The sequence below is a fragment of the Pleurodeles waltl genome, chromosome 4_1, assembly GCF_031143425.1.
Source record: "Pleurodeles waltl isolate 20211129_DDA chromosome 4_1, aPleWal1.hap1.20221129, whole genome shotgun sequence".
NCBI classification, from domain to species: domain Eukaryota; kingdom Metazoa; phylum Chordata; class Amphibia; order Caudata; family Salamandridae; genus Pleurodeles; species Pleurodeles waltl.
In genome coordinates, this window is record NC_090442.1 from 484,312,719 (window position 1) to 484,327,605 (window position 14,887).

A 14,887-nucleotide genomic window follows, 5' to 3' on the forward strand; every position below is an offset into this window, starting at 1 on the left:
ATCTGAGGGCCCACCCAAGAAGGAGACCCTAAATAGCCCAGGAAGAGGGATTGATCAGCGAGCAGGGTGACCACTTATTAGGAGGGGGCTGTGATGTCACCTGCCTGACCTTTCCACTCAGATGCTCCCAGGGGCCTCTGCCCACCTTGGATTCAAGGTGGCAGAATCAAGTGACCACCTGGAGGTGCTCTGGGCACCTCTCGTGGGATGGTGAGGGACAGGGGAGTGGTCACTCCCCTTTCTATTGTCCATTTTCACACCGGAGCAGGGACCAGGGGTCCCTGGACTTGTGCAAACCGGTTTATGCGAGGAAGGCACCAAATGTGCCCTTAAAAACATACTGGTAGCTTGGGGAGGCTATCCCTCCCAAGCCAAGTAATACCTATTTCCAAGGGAGGGGTTGTTACCTCCCTCTCCCACAGGAAATCCATTGTTCTGCCATCCTCTGCCTGAGCTGGTCAAGCAGCAGGAGGGCAGAAACCCATCTGAGGTGGCAGCAGTGCAGGCTGCCCGGAAAACCCTGGAAGACTAGTAGGAGCAATGCTGGAGATTCTCTAAGGAGGCCCCAGAGTGCATGGAATCATACAACCAATACTGGCAACAGTATTGGGATATGAGTCTGACAAGTTTGATACGAAACATGCCCAGGTTCGGAGTTACCATTATGTAGCTGGACAGCGGTAGTGATCGGTGTCCAGTACACGGGTAAAATGGCTTCCCTGCACTTAGGAAGTCCAGTGTAATGCAGCTGGAGCTCATAGGGGCACTCCTGCTCATGCGAAGGGTGCCTTCCCAAATAGGTACCGGCACCCTGCCCTCTGTAGGGCCTACCATAGGGGGTGACTTACAGTGACCAGGTGCACCTTTTCACACAGGCTACAATGGCAGGCCTGCAGATACATTTTGCATGGGCTCCCGTGGGTGGCACAATACATGCTGCAGCCCATGGGGAACCCATGGTGCCCCAATGCCCTCATTACCAAAGTACCATATACTAGGGACTTATGTGGGGCCACCAGTATGCCAATTATTGGGTCTGCAAAGTCCTAAGCAACCATATTTAGAGGGAGAGAGCACAGTCACTGGGGTCCTGGTTAGCAGGATCCCAGTGAACACAGTCAAAACACACTGACAGCAGGCAAAATGTGGGGGTAACCTTGCCAAAAAGAGGGTATTTTCCTACACTTAACTCCCAAGTATCCCCTTTCTCTACAGCAGGAGGGTCTGTGGATAGGGGACATTGAAAACGTTAAGGTATGCAATTTGTAAACTTGGACCCAGGAGTGTAGTTAGGAGAATTGTAACTGAAAACACTTGTCATTGTAATGTGCATTGTTTGTATGCTTGTAGATTTCCTTTTTCTATTGAGTCGGCCACAGCAGCGAAAATGTTGTAATGCAGAAACATGCTAAATATGCCAAAATAAAGAGCACATTAGACAAAGCAGTTTGTGATATTTTAAAACGAGATGCAACACCAGGATTGCTTATAAGACCTGAGGAGGCTACATTTCCCGATTGCAGTTTCAGCTGATCATTTAAAAAAAAAAAAAAACACACACTCACAAGCAAGTCAGTTGTCCAGTGTAAGTCTCTTTTGGGTTGTTGGGGTTGTATTATCTTGCTTGGTTTTTGTTAGAGGCAATGCTATAAAGTAACAGTCGTCTGTTTAATAATTTTAAAAAAACGAAATAACCTCCAAGATCCATCTACTGTTTGCGCCAGATTATATCTCTCAATTTCATTAAAATGTTGTCTGTAATTCCAAAATATAAGTCACTGTATTTTTGAGAAATGAAAACACCTAAGATGATTTATTTTAGTAACTGTACATTTTATCAATTTAGGAAAGACGGGCTTTGGAAAGACGGATATCTGAAATGGAAGAGGAGCTTAAAGTAAGTCATTATAGGTATAATTGATTTTCATGGAGTGGTATGTTGAATGTAAAAGGAGCATTAGAATTCCAATCGCCTACATTTTTCTACCCACTCAGATAGTCAGGATCTGTTTAGATGGTTTGGCAAACTTTTTGCAAATGCACCAATGCTATCCGTGGAGGACTCGCTAATAGTGTAGTTGAATGTGTACAACCAAAGTGATAGTGTGATCATTCTGTTCATTTATTTTTCATCACTGTACTGAAACTGGAACCCAGTTTAGTTTCAATTAGTCTATTTTTACCTTAATACATTCCTTTTTGTTGTGTGGCCTGATAGCACAGCTGTTGCCAAACAAACATGCGAGAACTTAGCAGGAGTGGGGATTTGGCTCCTCCCACATGTGAGCCAGGAGTACGTGTTTTGATTGGACAGAGGTTAATTACTTTCGCAAAAAGATACTTGCTCTTCTCACAGCTGTGGTCATTTTGTTAATTTAGCTACCTCAGGTTGGACTTTCAAAGTCATACACGCTATTAAAATGTTTAATTATACAATTTATAGTTTTCTTTGGTTGGAGCACAGATCGGAAGACGGCAGTCATGAACCTACGTGGATATTCATTTATGCCTGTCTTGACAGTGCAACTTTAACTTGACCTTTTAACCTATACTAATATTATTCTACAATTCTTTGCTTCTACACAAACGCGTATCTATTCTTATGCTGTTCTCTTGTAATTCTTCACGTTACCCACACAACATTCTTTTAAAGCCTTTCCTATTGGCATTGTCAATGTTAGTTCATACAGGTGTTAAGAATAGCTTAATTTTATCTTCAAATAATACTTCTGCTTCGATTTTTATTTTAATTGTAGGGAAGTGAAAGAGTTCCTGTTTTGTTAACCGTACACCTCAGGAGTCTCTATTTGATTTGTAAAAAAAGAACAAATTCAAGGATTGCACTTGTTATTGAAACAGGTGGCATGAAAACTGAGGTCACGTAAGCATGTCAGTAACATGTTGAAATAGTGTTCAATTACTTCCACTAGGGTACAGATGGAGATGTATTTGTTCAGTTATTGAATTATTGTTTTACATCACACTACTTCGCATTGTTAGGCAGGTTACTGAGATTTGGTGCGTCATTGTTAGATATATTAGGGTTATGTCGTCTACTTTACTAATGGTGTACATCCCTGTCTAGGACTATACTATTTATTTCTAGTATGAAAGTCCCCAGCCACCGATTGCTAGATGGAGATGAGAGAAACTGTCATATTCACAGGATCCCCTGTGCTGGGCCATGTCCAAGAAGCATGTCTGTGAGGGCCTTGTTGCAGTAGCGGTCTGAGGAAGAGATTGCAACACCTCTGTCTGGACATTAGTCTTGACTGCCACTGGGGGCAAACAGAGATCCAAGACCTCTGCTGCCCTTTGTACTACCCTAGTGAAGGAATCTTCCTCTTCCGTAGCCACAGTAGGTGGAGAAAGCATACCAGTGTCCATAGAAGTATCCAATCCACTGGTTTCACCCAGATACGTACACCAATCCATGTTAGGGTCATCATAATGCTGGTGTTCTTCAAGGTCAAGCTCTCGGCTCCAGGGGACAAAAACTTCCTCACACAACACCCTACTGCAGAGATTTTGGTGATCCAAGCCTCTACGTTCCATGTAAAGCATGGCACATTCCCTACCTCACCCCTAGATAGGGAGTTTAAGAGGCTTGATGCTTTAGGGAAAATGTTGTCTTCACCAGTCTTGCATCAGTGAAAACTGCATGCCTTTTGGCCTACTACTTCCACGCTCTGCGAAACACAGTTGCACTGATGCTGCCATCGGCCCCGTAGGAGGCAGGGGCCACACTCTCCCAGGCTCTTGCCAAGAGGAGAGATGCAGCAAAGTTCACAATCAGTTGTGGGCTGGATACAACTGACTCACTGGGCAGAGCAGGTTTATCAACGGTGCCACCATGGAGTGCTGACCAGGAGCCCTCTCAGCAGCAGGCAGCACCCGCAGAAGTGCCAGAAACAGGCACTACGAGGATGCGTGAAACGGTGCTCACCGAAGTCGCACAAAGGAGTCCCACGTCGCAGGAGAACAACTTAGGAGGTCGTGCAATGCAGGTTAGAGTGCCGTGGACCCAGGCTGGACTGTGCACAAAGGATTTCCGCCGGAAGTGCATGGAGGCCGGAGTAGCTGCAAAAGTCGCGGTTCCCAGCAATGCAGTCTGGCGTGGGGAGGCAAGGACTTACCTCCACCAAACTTGGACTGAAGAGTCACTGGACTGTGGGAGTCACTTGGACAGAGTTGCTGGATTCAAGGGACCTCGCTCGTCGTGCTGAGAGGAGACCCAAGGTACCGGTGATGCAGTTCTTTGGTGCCTGCGGTTGCAGGGGGATGATTCCGTCGACCCACTGGAGATTTCTTTGGAGCTTCTAGTGCAGAGAGGAGGCAGACTACCCCCACAGCATGCACCACCAGGAAAGCAGTCGAGAAGGCGGCTGGATCAGCGTTACAGAGTTGCAGTAGTCGTCTTTGCTACTATGTTGCAGTTTTGCAGGCTTCCAGCGCAGTCAGCAGTCAATTCCTTGGCAGAAGGTGAAGAGAGAGATGCAGAGGAACTCGGATGAGATCTTGCATTCGTTATCTAAGGAATCCCAAGAGACAGAGACCCTAAATAGCCAGAAAAGAGGGTTTGGCTACCTAGGAGAGAGGATAGGCTAGCAACACCTGAAGGAGCCTATCAGAAGGAGTCTCTGACGTCACCTGATGGCACTGGCCACTCAGAGCAGTCCAGTGTGCCAGGAGCACCTCTGTTTCCAAGATGGCAGAGGTCTGGAGCACACTGGAGGAGCTCTGGGCACCTCCCAGGGGAGGTACAGGTCAGGGGAGTGGTCACTCCCCTTTCCTTTGTCCAGTTTCGCGCCAGAGTAGGGCTAAGGGGTCCCTGAACCGGTGTAGACTGGCTTATGCAGAAATGGGCACCATGTGTGCCCATGAAAGCATTTCCAGAGGCTGGGGGAGGCTACTCCTCCCCTGCCTTCACACCATTTTCCAAAGGGAGAGGGTGTAACACCCTCTCTCAGAGGAAGTCCTTTGTTCTGCCATCCTGGGCCAGGCCTGGCTGGACCCCAGGAGGGCAGAAGCCTGTCTGAGGGGTTGGCAGCAGCTGCAGTGAAACCCCGGGAAAGGCAGTTTGGCAGTACCAGGGTCTGTGCTACAGACCACTGGGATCATGGGATTGTGCCAACTATGCCAGGATGGTATAGAGGGGGCAATTCCATGATCATAGACATGTTACATGGCCATATTCGGTGTTACCATTGTGAAGCTACATATAGGTAGTGACCTATATGTAGTGCACGCGTGTAATGGTGTCCCCGCACTCACAAAGTCCGGGGAATTGGCCCTGAACAATGTGGGGGTACCTTGGCTAGTGCCAGGGTGCCCTCACACTAAGTAACTTAGCACCCAACCTTTACCAGGTAAAGGTTAGACATATAGGTGACTTATAAGTTACTTAAGTGCAGTGTAAAATGGCTGTGAAATAACGTGGACGTTATTTCACTCAGGCTGCAGTGGCAGGCCTGTGTAAGAATTGTCAGAGCTCCCTATGGGTGGCAAAAGAAATGCTGCAGCCCATAGGGATCTCCTGGAACCCCAATACCCTGGGTACCTTAGTACCATATACTAGGGAATTATAAGGGTGTTCCAGTAAGCCAATATAAATTGGTAAAATTGGTCACTAGCCTGTTAGTGACAATTTGTACAGAGAGAGCATAACCACTGAGGTTCTGGTTAGCAGAGCCTCAGTGAGACAGTTAGGCACCACACAGGGAACACATACATATAGGCCACACACTTATGAGCACTGGGGTCCTGACTAGCAGGGTCCCAGTGACACATAACAAACATACTGAAAACATAGGGTTTTCACTATGAGCACTGGGCCCTGGCTAGCAGGATCCCAGTGAGACAGTGAAAACACCCTGACATACACTCACAAACAGGCCAAAAGTGGGGGTAACAAGGCTAGAAAGAGGCTACTTTCTCACATCTCTAGATTGTGCAGTGTCAGCGGTTTCACATGATGGGCTCCTAAGGAGACTCATTCCTGCTGAAGTGGAAGAAGGGACTCCAGTATGCCTTTCTGAGACTACCTTTCCTGCCTAGGTTCTAAAGAAGCCCCAGAACGACTAGGCTCATGTTGTAGTGGGCCCAGATTGAGACACGAGAATGTGGTACTTGGAACTCCTGAGCATGAGTACCTGCCCTCCAATGAAGCTGACACTTTTTAGGAGGGCCTCCTGTTTCAGCAGCAGATTGAAATCCTCTTCCCAAAAATCTGCAACTTATACCTCCATGTGCGTAGTCCAAGCTGCAGCAATTAGCTGCATTCTCTTTTCTGCCTGAAGTGATAGATGCTCCCCCCTCCCCTGAGTAACTACATGTACGCTGTGTGCGGGGACAAGTTCATAACATGGAGTCATGTCCTGGACACTGACCTGTTACAAGCAAAGCTGTCAGACACACTTTTTTTTGTTTGTTTTGCCTTTATCTCAGGAAGGCCTTGGAGTGGGCACTATGAAAGGTTATTTGTAGCCATTTCCTCCCTTCTGCACTTGCTCGACCAAATGAAGAGGAGTATCTGCTTCTTTCATAGTCACTGCTCCCACACGGGAGCCCCCCATAATGTCTAAGAAAAAACCCTTTACTAATCAGTACCTTTATCCACCCCTAACACATCAAAACCCTTTACTAGCCCCTTTACCCTTTCATATATAAAGCAGACCTTTTGGCTTTCTCAGACGGTCGCCACATTAATAAATCAGCAGCTTATCATAATCTACCATTAAAACCAATAGAATCAATATTCATAATCCAATGCATTAATTATTAATATACACTTTGCAGTGTCCATTAATAATTGTCACTGAAATAATTTAAATGAAGCACTCCTAATCAAAACAACAAAAAACATATGTTTGAGTCTTTTTTTTTTTTTTTTTTAACACACTGCAGGCCACATAATGGAGCCAGAGGACCAACCGCAACAGTTTCCTGCACTCCAGTTGAAGAGCATACAGCTCCAAATTAAAATGATTTCAAACAGATGAAAAGCTTTCTTGGGTTCATGTATTGAATGACCCAGGAAGCTTACTGCGAGCATACTTAAAATGTTCCTCAGGAGATTCTGGTCTCCTTGCAGCCCGCACAACATTTAAAGAAATGGTTAGTGGTGCTCCTGCCCCTCCTTTTGTAGCACCATGTTGAAGAAGAAAATACATAAAGCCCTGGGGGGGCGTTATGGAGTGCTCCCAAGCAGGAGCAGTGAATGTAAATTGAGTCACTGCTGTGCTTAATTTCCTATTGCTACCGCTTGTTTCTTTTCATCCTTTTTGTTTTTTGTTATTCCTGTCCCACCTGGGACACCCAGCATCTGAGAGGTTTGTTGAGAGGTCCGGGAGGAGACCAAGGCCCTGCAACTCCAGCCAACTTTCCTCCCCACTCCAGAGCCACAAGTGGAAGGCGGCATTTATGTTTCAACTCCCACACAGCAGGAGCTTTTCTCTTCTCTGCTCCCACCCGCAGAGGGAGCTCAGCAGTGCCCCTTGCTCGTGCATAGAGAGGGTCTGTAGGAAGTTGGCTCTGTATATATTATCTCAAAGTGAGAGATAGTGTGCACAGAGTCCAAGGGTTCTCCTTAGAGTTTGTTAGTGGCAAAATTAGATAATTCTAATGCTCTATTTTGTGGTAGTGTGGTCGAGCAGTAGGCTTATCAGAGGGTAGTGTTAAACATTTGTTTTTCACACACAGGCAATAAATGAGAACACACACTCAGACTTAACTCCAGGCCAATAGGTTTTTATATAATAAAATATTATTTTCTTAATGTATTTTAGAACCACAAGATTCAAATTTTAGGTAAGTACATAAATTGTAAGGTACTTCACACAGGGAAATATTGGAACTTTGAATTAACACAGTAGTATACACAGTTTTGGTCAAAAATAGCAAATAGCTATTTTAAAAGTGGACGCAGTGCAAAAATCAGCAGTTCCCAGGGGAGGTAAGTATTGGTTAGTTTCTCAGGAAAGTAAAGCACTCACAAATTCAGTCTCCTGGGCATAGGCAGCCCACCGCTGGGTGTTCAAGGCAACCCCATAGCCACTGCAACAGCAACACAGGGCTGGTCAGGTGGAGCGGTCAAAGGAGGGCCCAAATAACTTTGGCGCCTATGGAGAACATCGGTGCTCTGGTTCCAGTCTGCTAGCACATAAGTACCTGCGTCCTTGGGGAGCAGACCAGGGGGAGTTTGTAGAGCACTGGGGGGGGACACACAGGCACACAAAACACACCCTCAGCGGCACAGGGACGCCTGGGTGCAGTGTGCAAAGTAGGTGTCGGCTTTGTAGTTGGAAACAATGGAGGGGCTCGGGGGTCACTCTGGCTGTGCAGGCAGGGCACAGGGGGGCTTCTCGGGCCAGTCTCAGACTGGGCTAGGATAACCACCTGCTGGTCACTTCTGCACTAGTAGGTGCTTCCTCTCGGTCCTGGGGGCTGCGAGTGCAGTGTTTGGTCCAGGCGTCGGGTTCCTTTGTTACCACGCATTTGCAGTCAGGGGAAGCCTCTGGATCCTCTCTGCAGGTATTGTTGTGGAGGTGCAAGGAGGTCGACTCAGGGTGTCCACGTTGTTGGAGTCACCTGGGAGTCCTCTCTGCGGTGTTGGGTGTCCTAGACTCACGCTTCTGGCGGGAAGTTAGTCTCTTTAAAGTTGCTTTCTTTGTTGTTGTTTCTGGACACAGCCACTGTCCTCAGGAGGTTCTTGGTCCTTTACGTGCAGGTCAGTCCTCTGAGTCCTCAGAGGTCACTGGTCCTGCTAGATGCGTCGCTGTGCAGCTTCTTTGAGTCTGGAGACAGGCCGGTAGTGCTGGGGCCAATTCAGTTGTTGTCTCTGCGAGGCTTTCGGGTCAGCAGTCCTTTTTTCAGTTTGCAGGAATCTGATTTCCTGGGTTCAGGGTCACATCTAAATACTCAATTTAGTGCTTTGATTAGGTCTGGGGGGCAGTAGCCAATGGCTACTGTCCTGGAGGGTGGCTACACCCTCTTTGTGCCACCTCCCTGTGTGGAGGGGGGCACATCCCTAATCCTATTGGGGGAATCCTCCAAACTTAAGATGGAGGATTTCTCAAGGCAGGGGTCACCTCCGCTCAGGACACCTTAGGGGCTGTCCTGACTGGTGGGTGGCCCCTCCTTGTTTTTCCTCAGTATCTCCTCCAGACTTGCCACCAAAAGTGTTTGCTCTGTCCGGAGGGGCGGGCATCTCCACTAGCTGGGATGCCCTGGGGCGCTGTAACAGGCATGAGCCTTTGAGGCTCACTGCCAGGTGTTATAGTTCCTGCAGGGGGAGGGGAGTAGGACCTCAACCCAGTGCAGGCTTTGTTCCTTGGCACAGAGTGACAAAGGCACTCACCCCATGGCCAGAAACCCGTCTGGTGTGTGGCAGGCTGGCAGAAACTGGTCAGCGTACACTAGAAGTCGGATTGGTATTCAGGGGGCATCTCTAAGATGCCCTCTGGGTGTATTTTACAATAAATTGCACACTGGCATCAGTGTGCATTTATTGTGCTGAGAAGTTTGATACCAAACTTCCCAGTTTTCAGTGTAGCCATTATGGAACTGTGGCGTTCGTGTTTGACAAACTCCCAGACTATATACTCTTATGGCTACCCTGCACTTACAATGTCTAAGGTTTTGCTTAGACACTGTAGGGGCATAGTGCTCATGCACCTATGCCCTCACCTATGGTATAGTGCACCCTTAGGGCTGTAAGACCTGCTAGAGGGGTGACTTATCTATGCCATAGGCAGTGTGAGGTTGGCATGGCACTCTGAGGGGAGTGCCATGTTGACTTAGTCTTTTTCTCCCCAACAGCACACACAAGCTGTGAGGCAGTGTGCATGTGCTGAGTGAGGGGTCCCCAGGGTGGCATAAGACATGCTGGAGCCCTTAGAGACCGTCCCTGGCGTCAGGGCCCTTGGTACCAGGGGTACCAGTTACAAGGGACTTACCTGAGTGCCAGGGTTGTGCCAATCGTCGAGACAAAGGTACAGTTTAGGGAAAGAACACTGGTGCTGGGGCCTTGTTAGCAGGGTCCCAGCACACTTTCAAATCATAACTTAGCATCAGCAAAGGCAAAAGGTTAGGGGGTAACCATGCCATGAGAAGCATTTCCCTACAGGGTCCCTGTGCCAGAAGTAGATAGTGTTTGTTATTCCCACTACTTTCTGGTGCCCAAAAACGACAAGGGACTTTGTCCTATTTTAGACCTCCGGGCCCTCATTCTCCTCAGGAAGGAGAAGTTCAAAATGCTCACTCAGGTCCTTTTGCCCTGGATACTGGATAGTAACGTTGGACTTGCAGGACGCCTAGTTCCATATTGCCGTCCTGCCTGCCTACAGTCTTTACATGTGGTTCGTGGTAGGTCACAAGCACTTTCACTTTACCGTGCTTTCCTTTGGCCTTACCAGCGCCCCTCTGGTGTTCACAAAAGTGATGGCAGTGATCGCAGCTCATCTGCGCTAGATAGGGGTTTCAGTCTACCCCTACCTCGACGACTGGCTGTTAAATGGAAGCTCGTTCCAAGCTGTCATCTTCCACCTCCTGACTACTGCGGACCTCCTGCATTCGAAGGGGTTCACTATCAACGTGTCAAAGTCACACTTGCGTCCTTCTCAGATGCTGCCTTTCATCAGAGCTGTTCTGGACACAGTGCAGTTTCGGGCTTATCCTCCTGAGCGCTGAGTCCAGAATAGTCAGGTTATGATACCTATGTTTCAGCCTCTATCCTGGGTTGTGGTGAGAATGACTGAGGCTGCTGGGTCTCATGGCTTCCTGTAGGTCACACATTCCAGATGGATATGCAGGCTCTGCAGTGGGCACTGAAGTTCGAGTGGGCACAACATCAGAGGAATCTCTCCGACATGGTCCAGATCTCAGAGGGAACTGCAGAAGATATGCAGTGGTGGTTAACGAACCAAGATTAGGTCAGAGGCGGATCCCTCTCCCTTCCCCAACCAGATAAGACAGTGGTGACAGATGCGTCACTTATGGAATGGGGCAGCCACATGGAAGAGACGGAGATCAGAGGCATCTGGTCTCCGGTGGAGTCCGTGCTCCACATCAACCTTCTGGAGCTCAGGGTGATCAAGCTTGCATTGAAAGCATTCCTTCCCTCTCTCCAAGTGAAGGTGGTGCAAGTGTTTACAGACAACAAGCAGGGCGGGTTGTGTCTTGGACTCTTTGTCAAGAGACCCTGCGTCTCTTGACATGGCTGGAATGTTAGGGCATTTCCCTGGTGGTTCAACATCTGGCAGGCTCTCCTAACGCCAGAGGTGATGAACTCAGCCGTCAGTGCATGGTCGATCACAAATGGAGTCTCTGCCTGGAGGTGTTAGAAGTTCTCTTTTATTAGTGGAGAGAGCCTTGGTTAGATCTGTTCACCTCCGCAAAGAACACGCAATGTCAGCTGTTTTTCACATTATAGTTAACAAGGCGACACTCGCTCTGTGGTACTTTTCATCTCGAGTGGAACTCGGGCCTTTTGTACGCCTTTCCGCTACTTCTGCTCAGAGTTCTCAAGAAGATCAAGAAGGACCGGGCCCAAGTAGTTCTTGTGGCTCCGGACTGGGCAAGGAGAGTATGGTATCGTGAGCTTCAGAGCATGCCCATCAATCCTTCATTCAGACTGCCTCTTCGGGAGGATCTTCTGTAGCACCAGCACTGGGAGGGTTCTCCACCTGAACCTGCCCAGCCTCCGTCTTGCATGGAGATTGAGCAGCAGCAGTCAGCTTTCAACTTTCTGCTCGAAGTCTGTGATGTTATCTTGGCAGCCAGACGTCCCTCCACCAAGATGGTATACTTCTGTTGGCATAAATTTGCGGCATGGTGTACCAACAAAACTGTTACCCTTTTTGCCCCTCTGTCAGAGGTCCTCTTGTTTATTCTCTCGCTTGCCCAGCAGGGCTCTGCTTTGGGCACCCTTAAGGGTTATCTGTCTGCAATCTCTGCTGTCCTCAGACTTCACAATCAACCCTCCTTGTTAAAATCTCCCGTTGTGTCGCGATTCCTCAGAGGTCTTACCCACATGTTCTCTCCTACCCCCTTCATAAAGCCCCACGGGGATTTGAACCTGGTACTTCTCTCCTTATGTATGCTTCCTTTGAGCCTCGTCATAATTGTCCTTTTCGGCTCCTCACATTAAAAACAGTCTTCACTATGGCCATCACCTCTGGACGGAGAATGAGTGAGCTACAAACTCTTTCTTCGAAGCCACACTTCATCTCTGTCCATCCTGACAAAGTGATGCAATACTAGGTCCTCTTTCCTCCCTTTAGTGGTCACGTCGTTCATGTAAGCCAATCCATCACCTGCCTACTTTTTTTTCACCTCCACATCCTTCTTGTGAGGAGGAGAAACTCCTCCATCTGAGTCCAGAAAGAGTGTTGGGGTTCTACCTCAATCGTTCCTACGACTTCCAGGTGGACAATCAACTCTTTGTGAGTTATGTGGGTACAAAGAAAGCATGAGCGGTGCAGAAAAGAACCATCTCCAAATGGGTTATTCTCTGCATTAAAATGTGCTATGCTTTGACTGAGAAGCAACCTCCTAAGGGTTTGCATGCTCACTCCTCCAGACCAGTGCTGCAACCACCTCGTTAGCATGCGAGTTCCAGTCCTTGACATTTGCCAGGCAGCAACGTGGGCATCCCTGCACACGTTCACCAAACACTACTGCCTGGACAGTCGGGTCCGAAGGGTCGGCTGTTTAGGCCATTTTGTTCTACAGGACTTCAAAGTATGATCTTGGTTGGCAGACCCACCACTGGGGATGGTATTGCTTGTGATTCTAGTCTAAGGTAAGGAATCTGAAAATAGAAGTCTCTATCTGATGAACAAATTACTTTCCTTCGGTATCAAATTATGTGGTGGAGACATATTCTAGTTACAGATTCCTTACCGACCCACCAATCCTGGCCCTAGCTCTGGCACACCAGTCTGTGTTCTTAATGGCTCCGTGCTTCTAGCATGGAAAGTTTTGAAAAGAAACTGATGTCAGCGCACCAGGGTGGTGCCTATATACAAGCGCAATGTCATCACAATGCCAACGACGGACGTGGTGTCGACAGACGCCACCTGACCGCTCACAAGGGCACTGCTCGCAGAAAAATCTCCGGATCCAGTCTGACATGGGGGGGGAAAGTCTAAGGTAAGGAATCTGCAACTAGAATATGTCTCTACCAGATAATTTGTTACCGAAAGTAACTGGTTCTTCAGTCTGTATTATGTTGTTGACCAAGAGGGGCTTCCCCGAAATTCTACTGTCCATTATCCGTTCCAGGGAGCCTTGGGGGACACCTTTGCAGTTGTTATGGAAGTTTCATCTTTACTACGCGTATCTTTCCATATTCTTTGAATTGTCAATATCTGAAGAAAGATTTGCCAAGACATTCTCATCCCCCCGAATTAGCTGAGAAGGATATGGTACACACTCCTACGGCACCTCATTATAGTAGGCCTTCTTTGTCTGGTACTCAGAGAGGACCTATTGTCTCAATGGGGAGGGCAAATAGTGCAACTCAATATTCAGAGTGTACACCTTCATCAATGGAGGTAGAGAGGTGCAATCTGATCACCTTTTTGCTCCCACCGGAAGTGGTGGACATGATCCTTTTTGCTTGTCTTTCTGCCACACCAATCTATTCTGATAAATGCTTCTAACTGAAGATTCCTCTGCTTGTGAATATTCCCCCAGGTGTCAACTTTGGTAGGTCCTGTAGCTGGCATTGTGTGGCTCTGGGCTGAAGTTGTTATGCTGTCAAAGTGATGAGTGGGACCTCATATAAGCACCTCCTAATTTTGCTGGTGTCATTGTCTGTCTTTATTTTCATGTCTTCAGATCTGGAGCTTGCCTTTCTCGTTGTTAACAAGTATTTTTCTCAAAACATTTTCTTTTCCAGTATGCAAGGGACAATATGCTACCACAGGGTGTAAACCGGGGCGGTTGCAGACAAATGTCTGTGACAGACCTCCTTGAGGGTATATCATTGGTATCTGGAGTCAGAGCACAGCTCCAGACCTTGTGACAGCTGTGCCCAGATGAACCTAAAGGCAATATGGGACTGCAAGGTAAAAACAAGCATTGGAAGAGGCTGCACCGTGACCAGTTAAACAGATGATTGCTGTTGAAGTCTTTATGCAAGTTTAAGAAGAAGCACAAGAAATTGAAGCTGGAATTCCACCACTCTTGTGTGTGAAATAGAGGGTGCAAGGGCATCAATGTGTCGCCTGCTCTCGCTCCTGAATGCCTGAGGTGCAGATATTGAGTTTGGTCCAGATGCCACCCTAAATTGCAGGTCTGTCTGTGACATTTTAGCATATTGAGCCCTTTGGGTATTCTAATTTGTATATATTGGGCATAATTCCAGCTCTCCCTGGTGCGCATTTGGGCCCCAAGGATTCAGGATCCTGCCAGTAGGTTAGTCCTCTGTGCCCTCTGTGCTTCTTGAGTCTGCATTGGGTTCTGAAATCGGCTTCGCGTCTGGGGCCACACACTTCGCCGGTGGCTTTCTCAAAAGCACGGATGCCGAAGGGTGAGTTCTATGGTGGTCTCTGACTTTGAGCTGGCTTTGAATCGACCTTGGGTGAAGCTGCGACCTGATCCTATGGTGGTGCAGCCTATGACCAATCCTTTAGACTCCTATACTTTGCCCCTACCACATGGTAGACCTCATACTTTACATCAACTCTCCAAATCAGACTGTGATAATGACTAGGATTTAACGTGAGGAAGTCACCCCTCAATATGATGAGGGCAATTGGTATTACACATTGGAACTACACATTGCCAGTGGTCTGGGCACCTCTCCATACACTGGGCATGTTTTTCCCCCTGATCTTGCCACTGATGAGAGCACCTTTATGCAATGGTCATGAGGCAGGTT

At 47.9% G+C, this 14,887-nt stretch overlaps 1 protein-coding gene across 2 annotated transcripts in view; it reads left to right on the top strand.

Moving 5' to 3' along the window:
* The window catches only part of PPP1R12A (protein phosphatase 1 regulatory subunit 12A), a 1,050,482-nt gene that overhangs the window by 979,790 nt on the left and 55,805 nt on the right, over positions 1 to 14,887 (top strand). For both annotated transcript variants that reach the window (XM_069228775.1, XM_069228774.1), the window contains one exon: positions 1,847 to 1,897. In XM_069228775.1, the coding sequence (XP_069084876.1) occupies positions 1,847 to 1,897 (51 nt within the window). The remainder of the gene's footprint in view (positions 1 to 1,846; positions 1,898 to 14,887) is intronic.